This window comes from Urtica dioica, chromosome 6 (assembly GCF_054948205.1).
Source record: "Urtica dioica subsp. dioica isolate 48M chromosome 6, U.dioica_male_clone48M_v1_H2, whole genome shotgun sequence".
Taxonomy (NCBI): domain Eukaryota; kingdom Viridiplantae; phylum Streptophyta; class Magnoliopsida; order Rosales; family Urticaceae; genus Urtica; species Urtica dioica.
Genome location: NC_142761.1, coordinates 38,311,871 through 38,325,106, shown reverse-complemented (window position 1 = coordinate 38,325,106; position 13,236 = coordinate 38,311,871). Strand labels below are relative to the sequence as shown.

The 13,236-nt window shown below is 35.9% G+C and overlaps 1 protein-coding gene and 2 pseudogenes across 1 annotated transcript; all 3 read right to left on the bottom strand.

Moving 5' to 3' along the window:
- Positions 1-4,055: 4,055 nt before the first annotated feature.
- Positions 4,056-4,502, bottom strand: LOC149393961 (S-protein homolog 5 pseudogene; annotated as a pseudogene).
- Positions 4,503-6,743: 2,241 nt separating this feature from the next.
- LOC149393960 (uncharacterized) lies at positions 6,744-7,558 on the bottom strand. Its single transcript, XM_089618224.1, has 2 exons — positions 7,150-7,558; positions 6,744-7,045 (listed from the first exon to the last, which is right to left on the bottom strand). Exons 1-2 carry the CDS (start codon positions 7,556-7,558, stop codon positions 6,744-6,746), a joined length of 711 nt encoding a protein of 236 aa, XP_089474350.1.
- Positions 7,559-8,465: 907 nt separating this feature from the next.
- Positions 8,466-8,912, bottom strand: LOC149393959 (S-protein homolog 5 pseudogene; annotated as a pseudogene).
- Positions 8,913-13,236: the final 4,324 nt, after the last annotated feature.

Here is a 13,236-nt window from a genome sequence, read left to right as displayed (position 1 = left end):
GGTTTAGTGTGATTTTGAGAGTGACATGAAATGTGTGTGTGGTTTGCAATGTTATATAGTGTTTTAAAAAAAAATATATGCATTTAATTTGTAAGAATATTAATCAATGCCTAATCTAAATAAGAAAATACGAAAAGATAATTATTTATTAAAAATAAATTAGCAATATTTTACAAGATCCGCAAGATACGTGTTCAGGAAAAATAATGTAAAGGAAAAAAATGTTACACATTGAATTCATCAGAAAATACTAATAAATGCATAATATATATCAACAATAAAGCGATAAAACTTACTAAGGTACGTTTTTTTTTCCCGGCCATTGTCTATTTAACATATATCAACAGTGTATATTTAATTTTTTTGTTTTTTTAAATCTCATTAAGATCTCATAAGATGTTTGATTTGAACTTGGTATAAAGGGGAACAAGAAGGAGAAGAAGACATATATCGAGTGTAATACATAGGATTTGTGCCAAATTCCGATAATGAAAGATGACGACCTTGAAGCTTCCAAATTTGAGAATCGTCTAAAGCCCCGAATTGTTTATTTTTCACGTCCCGGCATGCCAACTCTCTCTTCCTACAAGATCATGAAACTGTACTCCTCGATGGGGCTTGATAACTACACAAAGTACGTGGATTCAAAATGACCGATCGACCTAGAAGAAGGTCGGTTGCATGAATAATAAAACTAACGTCATGGTCTACTCTGGAGGAAAAATTGTGTTCTTCAAGTCGATTGATGGATCAGACAAGACTAAGGATCACAAATTCATACGTGTGTGTTGAAAGATGTCATCAAAGAGGTCGGATCGCATAGTGTACATGCAATTTGATACTAATAACAGCTCGGCTTACATAAAATTCGGGAAAGTCATGCGCTCAAATATTCCAAAAGCCTTGCCACTCAACATTAGCAGGCGGAATTATGTAATTTACTTTTGTTGGTTGTTAAATACTTGAGTATTATAATTTTTAAGCGTTATGTTGACAGTGATAAATACTTTGAGTATTTAGGAACATGATTTGGACTTTAAAATTTCATTTCTATATCTCCGTTAACATATGATCGGTTAGTCGATAGCAGCGTGTCATATAACTTAATTTATTTCCGTTAATTATATCTCAATAAAATAGGACCATAAATATATAATTGGGTACCTTTATCTTTCCATTGAGTTATAGGAATGATAATAATAACTGTTGTCCGTCCATTCCTGGCCTCCGGAATGGATCGACGGACTGTCGAAAGTGGGCCCAACTCAAGGCCCACCACCCAAGCGCGCACGGCCGACCGATCGGCCAAGAGCCATTAGGCTCGTGGCCGCCTGGCCGATCGACTGTCAGGCGCATGGCCGCCTGACTGAACGGCCATCAGGCGCACGGACGGTCGGCCGAACTGTTGGCATGCACATGGCTGGAAGGCCACATAGTGACAAGCGCTGCTGGACGAGTCCTTCGGCCAGAGGAGGAATCTAATAGGGTCTTCGACCCAAAAGCCAAGGTAATCCATTTTTTAGCATCGAGATGCTCGTTTCGCTCATTTTTGGTCTCTAAACACCGAAACACCTATTTTCCACCTCAATCCTCCTAATGTTGAGCGTCGGATAGATAAATAGAGGCAGTCTCTCTGTTTCCCCTTTGTAGTTCACATGTTCTTCTTACTTCAGGATAACACGAAGGGTGTGGGAGATCACACACAACTAAAATTTGGATTGTCGGTACTCTCAGTTTTGCCCCTATAATTTATTTTTATTTTTATTTTTTGCACATGAAGTCCTTCAACATTCTTGACAATTTAGATAACTAGTAAGTATTTAGTTATGGTGGATATTGATAAATACTCTACTCATTCAAAACGTAATTTTTATCGGGATAAGTCATCGTTATACCAAATTTTTACCCGAAAATACATTCGAGAAGAAGGCCAACCATTTTTTTTTTAAATAAAGAAGAGCAACCATAGTTAAACAATAACAATGTTCGGCAGGAACATTTATTTATTGTGTAAAAAATTATTAAGACTTTTTATTTTAAAAACTTGTGTCCATTTATTTCAACAAAGATCCTCCAATTACTTTCAACATGTAAGGAAATCTCTGACTTTGTTTGAAATCCGATAAATAAAAGGGAAAATAAAACTTGAATGGAAATACAAAGAAAAATCAAAATTTTATGTCGCGTACGTGAATCATATGGAAAATGAGACCAAATCAAGAGGGGATATTAAGAAAATATACACAAACGTGTCACGACATATATAAATATAGATGAATTTCATTTTCCACCAAATTTTCTTGAAAAATTGAATGCTCTCATTATTTTTCCCTCTCACTATTCCTCTTTTTTTTTTTTTTTTTTTACATACTTTTAAACATAATGAAAATATGAGAGAATTCATATTTGTTTTTTCATTGTATGTTACTGACCTTATTGTTGAATGGGAAATGATTGCTACCCGCTGTTATTGCTGCCTCAACAAACTTATACTAATTCGTATATTTGCATTTGTTAGCAGAGGTATCTATTGCATCCATTTGGATATGCGTTTGATTTTCCTTATATAAATTGATCTAATAATATATAATTCTTAAATATAAGATGTAAGAATATCTAAACTTCCACCGCATCTTAAAGTTAACAGAATGACTGAGAGTAACGGTAAAATCCCACAAATAATAAGAGAATTTTATTTATTAGATCTAAAAACTAGCAAAATATTTTGGCTGACCCCTACCCTTGTGTTAACAATATTTCAAATTGAACTTTTGGCTCATTTTCGGAAGAAAATTAAAATATCTCTCTACACTATTTTGACACACCTTTATCTCTCCAGCTCTTTATTTTAAGACTTTTGAAGATCTCCGATGATTTTCGATAATTTTCGATGATCTCCTATGATTTTCGACAAACACGCGCAAAACTGATTTAAAAATATAATTTTTTTTTAATATTTTTGACAATGATATAGTCAAAAATGAAAAAAGAAATGAAAGCATCGGGGATCTTCAAAAGTCTTCAATGATATATAGTAAAAAATGAATATATATATATATATATATATATATATATATATTTAATGAGTTTTGTTCGTGTTCGTTGAGATCATCGAAAATCATTGGAAATCTTCAAAATATAACATTCGACCCACTTTCTTTTACGCATCTTCTTTGCAATAAGTTATGCCCAATTCTTTTTACCCGCGAATTTCCCAATCTAGCATCGCTCTTTGTTAAAGCGACACACACTCTACACCACCTGGACCTCTCACAATGCGCCACGTCAACCGAGTTCGAAAAATTTATTTTGTGCGTCACTCAAAAATGTACCCGACGCAAATATAGCGATTTCTAATGGGTATTTTGTAGTAGTGAGTGACTATTATTTTAGAAAATTGTGTAGAGGTGTTTTGTTCGAAAATGAGACAAAATTTCAATTTAAAATATTTTGAACATTAAGAGTCCAAATAAGATATTTTGCTAGTTTATATGTCTAAAAATTAAAAAATCTTCAATAATAAATACGTAATTTAAATTATTAATTTTAATGAGAAATTTCATAGATACACACAATAACACATAGAGTTTGAAACATTTAGACTACAATGTCATAATTTCAAAACTCAACCTTTTATAGACTTTTATTTTTCTTTTTCCCCTCATTTTGAACTCTCAAATATATTCATCCCTCCTGTTTGGTCTCTCTTTTGGTTCTATTAAATTTGAATAACCGTATTCATTTTCCTTCTTGAAGTGTAAATTTGTTAAAATCATATTTCTTGTTTTTCATATTTCTACGTATCTCCGAATAAGATAGCGAAACTCATCGAAATATGCCAGAAATGTTAATAAAAAAAAACAAAAACAAAAAAATAATAAAGATATCAGAAATTGAAAGAAAATTAAACAAATTTATTACATTATTATGACAATGAGAGGAACAGGGTACATAAGCTCTAGCTTTCCAAGCAACGGAGAAGCATCAATTATCGAAATATAGAAAACAAAAATATTACTAATCGAACATATAGTTCGCATGCATGCAAGCAAAAATTAGTCCCAAGGCAGGCAATTCTCATTACCGCAAGGCAATAAGTTATTGCAGTTACAGCGACAAGGACCGGAAGGCTTTATATTCCAACAACAAGCGGTGCATTTATCGACATCTCGATTCTCGTTGTAAATGTCAAACCAATGAAAATTTCCCCGCCAGCTCATCCCGCAGAAGAAAAGAGTCCCACCAAAGTAATTGGGTCGGAAAGTGAACGTGTAAAACTTCCCGGGCTTGATCACTTGAACGCCGAGATCATCGTTTCTCGACTTGCAATGGACGGTAAGATCATCGCCCGTGCCCAATGTGTTTGTCACGTAAACATGCGCTTTCGCGCGCTCGAAAATCGTCCCACTCGATAGCGCGATGGCAAGTTGGGATACGAAAAGAAGGGTTATTAGTGATAATTTCAGGGTTTCGGAATTGGGTAATGTTGTTGTTATTGCCATGGTTTTGTGTGATTTTTTAGAGAGACAAAGAAACGCGTATGTGATTTGCAAGGTTTTATATTGGGGATACATGGTTAGGAAAAAAAAAAAAAAGAAACGTAAAACATTGAATTTTTAAGAAAATACTAATAAATGCGTAATCTGAAGGAAATAATACAACTATCTTGACGAGATTAATTTGGGATGAATGTTCAGGGATAAGAAAATTTCTGTACATTGAATTCATATAAAAAAAAATAGTAGTAAACGCATAGTACAGAGCAAGGAAGTAATAAAACTTACAGTATTTCTGAAAGTAAAACTTACTTTATTTTGTGTTGCAAAGATAATGTACAGGGACGAATGCAAGCGTTTAAAGAACTTTAATATTTTTATAAAAATAGTGAACTGTGTTTTATATGAGGTAATATTAATCACATTCTCATAACGGTATGATTATCTTTTTTGGTAGTATTATTTAATTTCTTTACCAAATGAATAGGAAATTCTGTCATTATTTTTGTTTGATTGTTCTTTTAATTTTTTGTTTCAAATCCTTATTGATATTCTTTCAATGTTTTTTAGTTTCATTAGTATTTTTTCTATCCTAAAGGCTATTACCGACTATTAACAATCATCAACATATTTAATTTTGTGTATTATTGCGAGTATTCAGCAGATCATATGATAATTAATAGTTATAAATATTCGTTAATATGTATGATGAACATAACTAATAAGAGAGAGAGAAGAATTTAAAATCAGTTTTCTTTGATATTGAAATGAATTGCTTAGCATAAAAAACTACTTAATAACTGCTCCATACTAAAAAATAAAATCAGATTTTAATCAATATGATATATACATTTAGCTTATACGATTTCAATTAAAGCGTGTGAGAAAAATTAAAGCACCCAAATCGAAATTTATAAGCATCAGTGTACATCAAAGTTGTGGCTGTCTCAAATGTTGGCTAATAGACATTCTTAAATTTATATGCAATTTTTCTCGGCTCTGTATATTACCTTGTTGTGGTTTAAATATAGTTTTTTTTTTTGGAGAAAACGTGGACTGCACCACGGCGAAATTTCATTAAACAAACCTCATTTAAATGGCGGATGAATACCGTGGTTACATCACACTATTTTGGTCTCTAATGACTTCACGCATGGTGCAAGGAGGGACAACTAAGAGCAAAACGAGCTAAATTGTGTGCCACAGTGTTACAAGATCTACGAAGATAAACAACATCAAATCTGGAAAAATTCAAGAGCGATACCTTGATGTTGTTCAAGATGGTTCTGAGTGCCGTGGCCGGTGTGACTCCGCTTTTGACCGCATGAACAACTTCAAGGCAATCCGATTGAATCACCACCCGATCTATCCCCAGATTAGTCGCCAAGGACAGCCCCCGTAGGATAGCCATGGCTTCCACGAGAGAGGGAGCAAGGCAGAAGTTTCGGGTAGAAATCGCCGAGGCAATGACGTATCCTTTGTTATCGCGGAGCACACACCCGGTACCATACCTACCCAAGCGATCATCGATGGCTGAGTCGACACAAATGGAGGTCACATCCGGTCACAAGCGTCGCTGTCCGCCGGAGAGGAGAAGGTGTTTGCTCTCCTAAAGGAGTCTAGGAAACCTCTGGTCCACTCCACAAGCTCCTCTGGGGACCATCTAGTCTTCCCCACCAAAACTTGGTTCCTATGATTCCAAATTTCTCACACCAAGGCAACAAAAAACTCAAAATCACATACCTCCACGGCGTTCGCAGCGGAGATGAAGAAGCTAATAACCTCCTATCCCCGGAAATCCTTGACCACCTCCGCGAAGTGCGTAAGCTTCCACACCTTCCGAGCCCACTTACAACTCCAAATGGCGTGTGTCACAGTTTTCAGATCTCAAGACAAAAGGGGCAGCTGTCTTCTTCAATAACTTTGCGATGAGTAAAGGCGGTGCATACCAGGATCCATCCCCTACAAACTCTCCAAGCAAAAAATTTCATCTCTGGGGATCGAGAGCATCCAAAGACGGTTCCACCAAGAGGTAGTGATCGAGCAGTCCGAGGAACTAGCTTCCGAGATAGACATCATAGCCATTATATATCCATTATTCACCGAGTACTCACCGTCCTTAGAGTAATGCCACCTTATTACGTTGACAACCCCCGAGTTGCTTTCCGGAATACACAAAATGGCCTCTGCATCAACTCTACTAAACATCGCTCGGACCGAGGCTTTATTCCACTTGCCATCGTAATATTATATTTCCGCCACTCTAATCACGTCGAGGATTATAGGAGGATCAATAAGGGAGAAACTCGGAGGCCGGGAAATCCACTTGTCTTTGAGGATCAAGACCGACTCTCCATCACCTATCTTCCATCTCACACCCGCCTCAATAATCTTCTTCCCCCAAACCAAACTCCTCCACATGAAGGACCCGTTCGACCCGCACTTCGCATGGAGAAGGTCGCCCCTAGGGAAGTAGCTCTCCTTGAAGACATGCCCCACTAGGCTATTTGGTCTCATTAGAAGCCGCCACACTCTTTTAGCGATAAGAGCTTGGTTGAATTTCTCGAGATCCCATAATCCAAGCCCACCATTCGTCTTATGCTTGGTCAACTCTCTCCATTTACACCAATGAATTTTATGATCTTCCACCTACTTCCCCACCAAAACTTGGCCACCGCTTTATGAATGTCGCTGATTAGAGCTTTGGGAAGGCGAAAGCAACTAGCCACGTAGCTCGGGATTGCTTGAAGAACAAATTTGATGAGAACCTTCTGCCCGGAATGAGAGAACCAAATACCTCTCCAACTCTTGATTTTCTTCCAAACTCGTTCTCTGACAAAAGCAAACAAGTCCTTTTTCCGTCGTCCCGTAAGAGTCGGGAGGCCAAGGTAGCGCTGATGACACGGAGTGATAACAACACCAAGGCGGGCAGCGATGGTATTTTTATCGACTTCGGAGACACTCTTACGGAAGCAAATATTGGACTTGGCAAAGTTAATAAGTTGTCCCGAGGCAGCCGCATAGGAAGAGAGACAACTAGCCACCGCCTCACATTCCTCCATATTTGCCTAGAAGAAATCGAGGCTATCATCCGCGAAGAGCAAGTGGGAAACATGAAGGTTATGCATACCAAATCTCACCCCATTAATCTTTCCACGTCTTTCTCTATCCCGAAGGAGGCAAGAGAGTCCCTCCGAGCAAACGAGGAAAAGAAAAGGAAATAAATGGTCACCTTGCCGAAGACCCCTTTGCGGCACCAAGCATCCACGAACACTCCCGTTGATGTTGAAGGAATACCGCACCGACTTTACGCACCTCATGATTTTCTCCACCCACCTTCCATCGAATCCTAGCTTCAGTATCATCGCTTCGAGGAAAGGCCACTCAACCCGATCATAAGTCTTAGCCATATTAATCTTGAGGGCCGCGTAGACATCATTACCGAATCTTGCTCCCTTCATCGAGTGAATCCCCTCGAAACATGGAGTTTAACACATAAAGTTTACAACATTTAGACTAAAATGTCATAATTTCAAAACTCTACCTTTTATACTGACATTTTTTTTCTTTCTCCCCTCCTTTTTAATTCTCAAATATATTCATCCCTCCTGTTTGGTCTCTCTTTTGGTTCGAAAATTTGAATAAGCGCATTCATTTTCCATCTTGAAGTATAAATTTGTTAAAATCATATTTATTGTTTTTTCATATTTCTACGTATCTCCGAATAAGATAGCGAAACTCATCGAAAAATGCTAGAAATGTTAATAAAAAAATCAGCAACAAAAAGATGACATACATATCATAAATTGAAAGAAAATTAAACAAATTTATTACATTATTATGATAATGAGAGGGACAGGGTACTTAAGCTCTAGCTTTCCAGGCAACGGAGAAGAATCAATTATTGAAATATAGAAAACAAAAATATTACTAATCGAACATATAGTTCGCATGCATGCAAAGCAAAAATTAGTCCCAAGGCAGGCAATTCTCATTACCGCAAGGCAATAAGTTGTTGCAGTTACAGCGACAAGGACCGGAAGGCTTTACATTCCAACAGCAAGCGGTGCATTTATCAATATCTCGATTCTCGTTGTAAATGTCAAACCAATGAAAATTTCCCCGCCAGCTCATCCCGCAGAAGAAAAGAGTCCCACCCAAGTAATTGGGTCGGAAAGTGAACGTGTAAAACTTCCCGGGCTTGATCACTTTAACGCCGAGATCGTCGTCTCTCGACTTGCAATGGACGGTAAGATCATCGCCCGTGCCCAATGTGTTTGTCACATAAACATGCGCTTTCGCGGGCTTGAAAATCGAGCCACTCGATAGCGCGATGGCAAGTTGGGATACGAAAAGAAGGGTTATTAGTGATAATTTCAGGATTTTGGAATTGGGTAATGTTGTTGTTATTGCCATGGTTTTGTGTGATTTTTTAGAGTGACAAAGAAACGCGTATGTGATTTGCAAGGTTTTATATTGGGGATACATGGTTAAAAAAAAAAAAAAAAAAGAAACGTAAAACATTGAATTTTTAAGAAAATACTAATACATGCATAATCTGAAGGTTAATTCGGGATGCATGTTCAGGGATAAGAAAATTTCTGTACATTGAATTCATATATAAAAAAAATAGTAGTAAATGCATAGTACAAAGCAAGGAAGTAATAAAACTTACAGTATTTCTGAAAGTAAAACTTACTTTATTTTGTGTTGCAAAGATAATGTACAGACGTTTTAGGGGCGAGTGCAAGTGTTTTAAAAAGTTTAATATTTTTATAAAAATAGTAAAATTGTGTTGTATATGAGGTAATATTAATCACATTCTCATAATGATATGAGTATCTTTTGGATTAATTTTATTTTTGGCCTCTTTATTTTTTGACAAACCAGAGACTTTATCTCACATTATTTTTCGTTACAAACGTTTATCATCAACTTATTAGTTTTTTCATAACTCGTCTTTCCGTCAAATTTTTTAACAGAATTTGATACATGTCAACATATAAATGGGTTTGGAAATAAATCACTAATATACCCTTAAAATATGTTAATTTTAATAGTTAATCAATTTTTTCTCTCTCTCTCTCTCTCTCTCTCTTGAAAAGAAAAAAAAAATATTAAAACTCCAATGTTGTATTTTCTCTTTTCTTTTTCATTTTTCATTATAATTTTTATTTATTTTTTTCAACCTCCCAAACAAGCTCTTTCTTCTACTCTCTTTTTCCATGTTCTACATCCGTGGTCTTCGATTTCTTTTCGCTTCGGTTTTACGATTATATGTTAATATATTAAATATAATACCAGTTTTACGATGTTACGGATTTTATGATTTGATTAATATAATACCCTGTTATTAAATATATTATTTTAAAAAGAAAAAATAAAATACAGTTTTACGATTTTACCCTTACTTTTTGGGTAAATCCGTTAAATACTTGACGGAAGGATGAGTTTGAAAAAACCAATAAGTTGATGGTAAACGGTGTTAGGAATATTGCCCATTAAAATATGATGATTACTAAATGAGATAAGAAGTTACTTTATTAGCATCATATGATTAGTGGGTTGAGGTCTGATAACATTCTGAATCAATAACAACTATTATCCATAGTGTCCGTATCAAACTGAATCACATGCTGGGCATCCGAGATCGGGCGGTGAACTAAAACTTGATCGTTGACTGATATGTGTCTGGAAAGCCTTATCTAAAGTCATATATGTGGAACACAAGTGAAGGTTGATCACTTAGTGGGAGCATTCTGCACTTGTGGTAAGTGTACGACCCGAACAGACCTTGCATTTAGATGTGTCGTTTAAGGACCGTTACGACACACTAGCCAGGGTCACAAATGATGGTCACAGTGACGCCTGATCTTAATCCTTAAGTGATCATGGACTTCTAGATCATGTTACCGGGTTCTTTGATTCATCGCGTTAAAGGCCAATGAAGGTTGAATAAATGGATGTTTTTGTTGGGGATGATTCTCCCATATAATCATATTAATGCGGAAAAGTAATTAATTACGCTAATCATGAGCTAATTAATTCATTGATTATATGACAAGATCTAGATTTACGTTAATTAATTTTATACGAGAGCATATATGTCAAGCAACTGATTTAAGAGTAAACGAATACTTACATTGATTTTCGGTTCAGCTACAGAACGCTCCTAAACCAATCGCGTACTCCTTGCGTCGTCTTGATGAAGGACTCGAAGATGACACCTTAGTCTTCCGAAACGTAATCTCCTAGACGAATAAGAAAGATGAGTGGGTATAGTCTTTATCTCACTAGATCACGAAACTAGGTGTTTCGAGATCTCGCTCTTATTTTACTAAGAATGGAAACGAATTTCCGAGGGGAATGAGAGGCAGAAGTGCACGGCCAAGGAAGGCTAGAATGCACGAATTTTTCACAAATTAATTGCTTGATTTTGCCTTCCCATGAACCCCTATTTATAGTAGTAAAAGGAGATATTCATGGAACCTTCCAGAATATATTATTTCCTTTTATTGTGTTCACACTAAAGGATTTAATCTAGGCCCTTGGATCTCAACAAGTGAATCCTACTTTTTCTCTCATCCATCAGATCATTATCTATGGGATATTATTCTCTATTTAAATAGAGAATATTTTATTTAGTGAGATAATAAAGGAGAAAGGATCATTTCGTCTTTTTGATCGGATTTTTTAAGCTTCAACTATTAGGTCCATCTCTCTTGCTGTAATAGTGATTGACAACATTAATTTCAAAAAGGGTATTTTGGGAATTAAATAAATATTTATAGTAAAGTTGTTTATTTATTGCTAGATCAAGTAAATAAACTTATTATTTATTGTTGGACAAGTAAATAAGTGTTCAATTGGCTTAAATCTAATGGGCCTTGAAAAAACAAAAAATCGTCTACCTCATACGGTGTTGGACGTTTTTTGCACTAGTGAGGTAACCAGTATTTTTTCTGTTTTTCTGTTCCTAAAATATAGGAGAATAAATATGAGATATATTTTCCTATATTCTCTCCTGATATTTCGGCTAAATATTAGGAGGATATTTAGGATAAAATCTAGGAGAATATATTTTCCTAGATTTTTCAACAGCAAAATATTTTATACTTTTGCATAAAATAACATCCTAGATGCTGATCTGATGGATGAGAGAAAAAATAGGATTCACTTGTTAAGATCTAATGGCTGAGATTAATCCACTAGGGTGAACACAATAAAAGGAAATAATATCATTTAGAATATTCTGGAATATTCTATAAAGATACCTTTTAAACTACTATAAATAGAGGGCTGATGTAAAGCAAAATTTAACCTAATTGCCAAGGAATTTCGTGGCCTCTCTCCCATGAGTGTGCCGACCTAATTCCTCTAATCCTTCCCCTCGGAATTGCTTCAATTCCATTCTTAGAAATAAGAGAGAAAGATTGGAAACGCTCCGTTTCCAGATCTAGTGAGATATAACGAAGCGCACTCTTTTGTCTTATCTTCCTCGGAGATTACGTTTCGGAAGACTTTGGTGTCATCACATCGAGTCCTTGAAGGAGGAGTTCCAGATATGATCGTGTGGAGACTTGTACGTTCAAGACGAAGACGGATTGTGAAAGCTTTCGGTTCGTGAGCCAAAAACTGTAAGTTTTCTTAAACTCGTCTATTATCTGATATGGTTGCTTGATGAAGTTTCTTATGATTAATTAATTAAGTAATCTAGATCTTGTTTAATAACCATGTTAATAATTAGCTCTTGTAAGCATAATTATTCTTTTCCGCATTTAATTAGTTATTTAAGGTGCATCAATCACCAACAAGTGGTATCAGAGCTAGTTGATTACTTAATTAATCGATTCATTCTAGTAATTAATTTTAATATGGTTTTTATGAATTTATATTATGATATGTTATTCATTCAATTCAGTATGATATGATATTTTTGAATTTTGATTCGTGGTTGATCGTAGATTTTTTATTCTCGCTTTTCTAAAATTGTTGTTAAACCCGAAATTCAAAGGGTATAGGATTTTTGTACTTTTATTTAAAATACTTTCTGTAATCCGATCATCGTGAAATTCGGAGGGCTGACTACCCACTGTGAGATGAGATGGCGATCTGAAGCACAGCCCCATCGGAGTTCCAGAGATCAACCTTTGACGAAGAAGACGAATTTTGTGACATCCTTGTCACAAAATTCCGCCTACCCTTTAGATAGGAGTCTCGGATTTTTTGCCCCCTTGGCTCTTGATCCGACTAACTTGTTGAGCCCTACCTTGGCAAGTGGGCGCAAGGATTCGACCGGGTCAAAGCCCATTAGCCCGGTTGGGCCCAAAAGGAATGCTATTAGGATAATCAAGACTAGATGTCACGATACTCCTAATCACTAAGCTATATCGAAACTTAATTGTTTTTAAGGGTAGCTTAGAAACAATCGAGGTTTTAATATGCTTAGATAATTCGAGTGGATCACCTAGATGAAAGAGAATGCTAGGATATAAAAAAAAAAAAAAAGCTAAAAGTATATTGAGTCGTAGACCTCCAACATTGCCACAACACCGTTAGGATGAAAGATCCCTGCTTGATCGGCGGTCTTTTAGACATGGTAATCTGCTCCTAAGGACAGGCTTTTCTGATTCCAATAATAAGGTTGTGTCTCTAGCGATATGTGGGGGAGTTAATTCGGAGTGTACTGACTAGGTCAGTGTGTTCGGGTGATACTCTTTCTGCTGAAATGTTGTGTTGA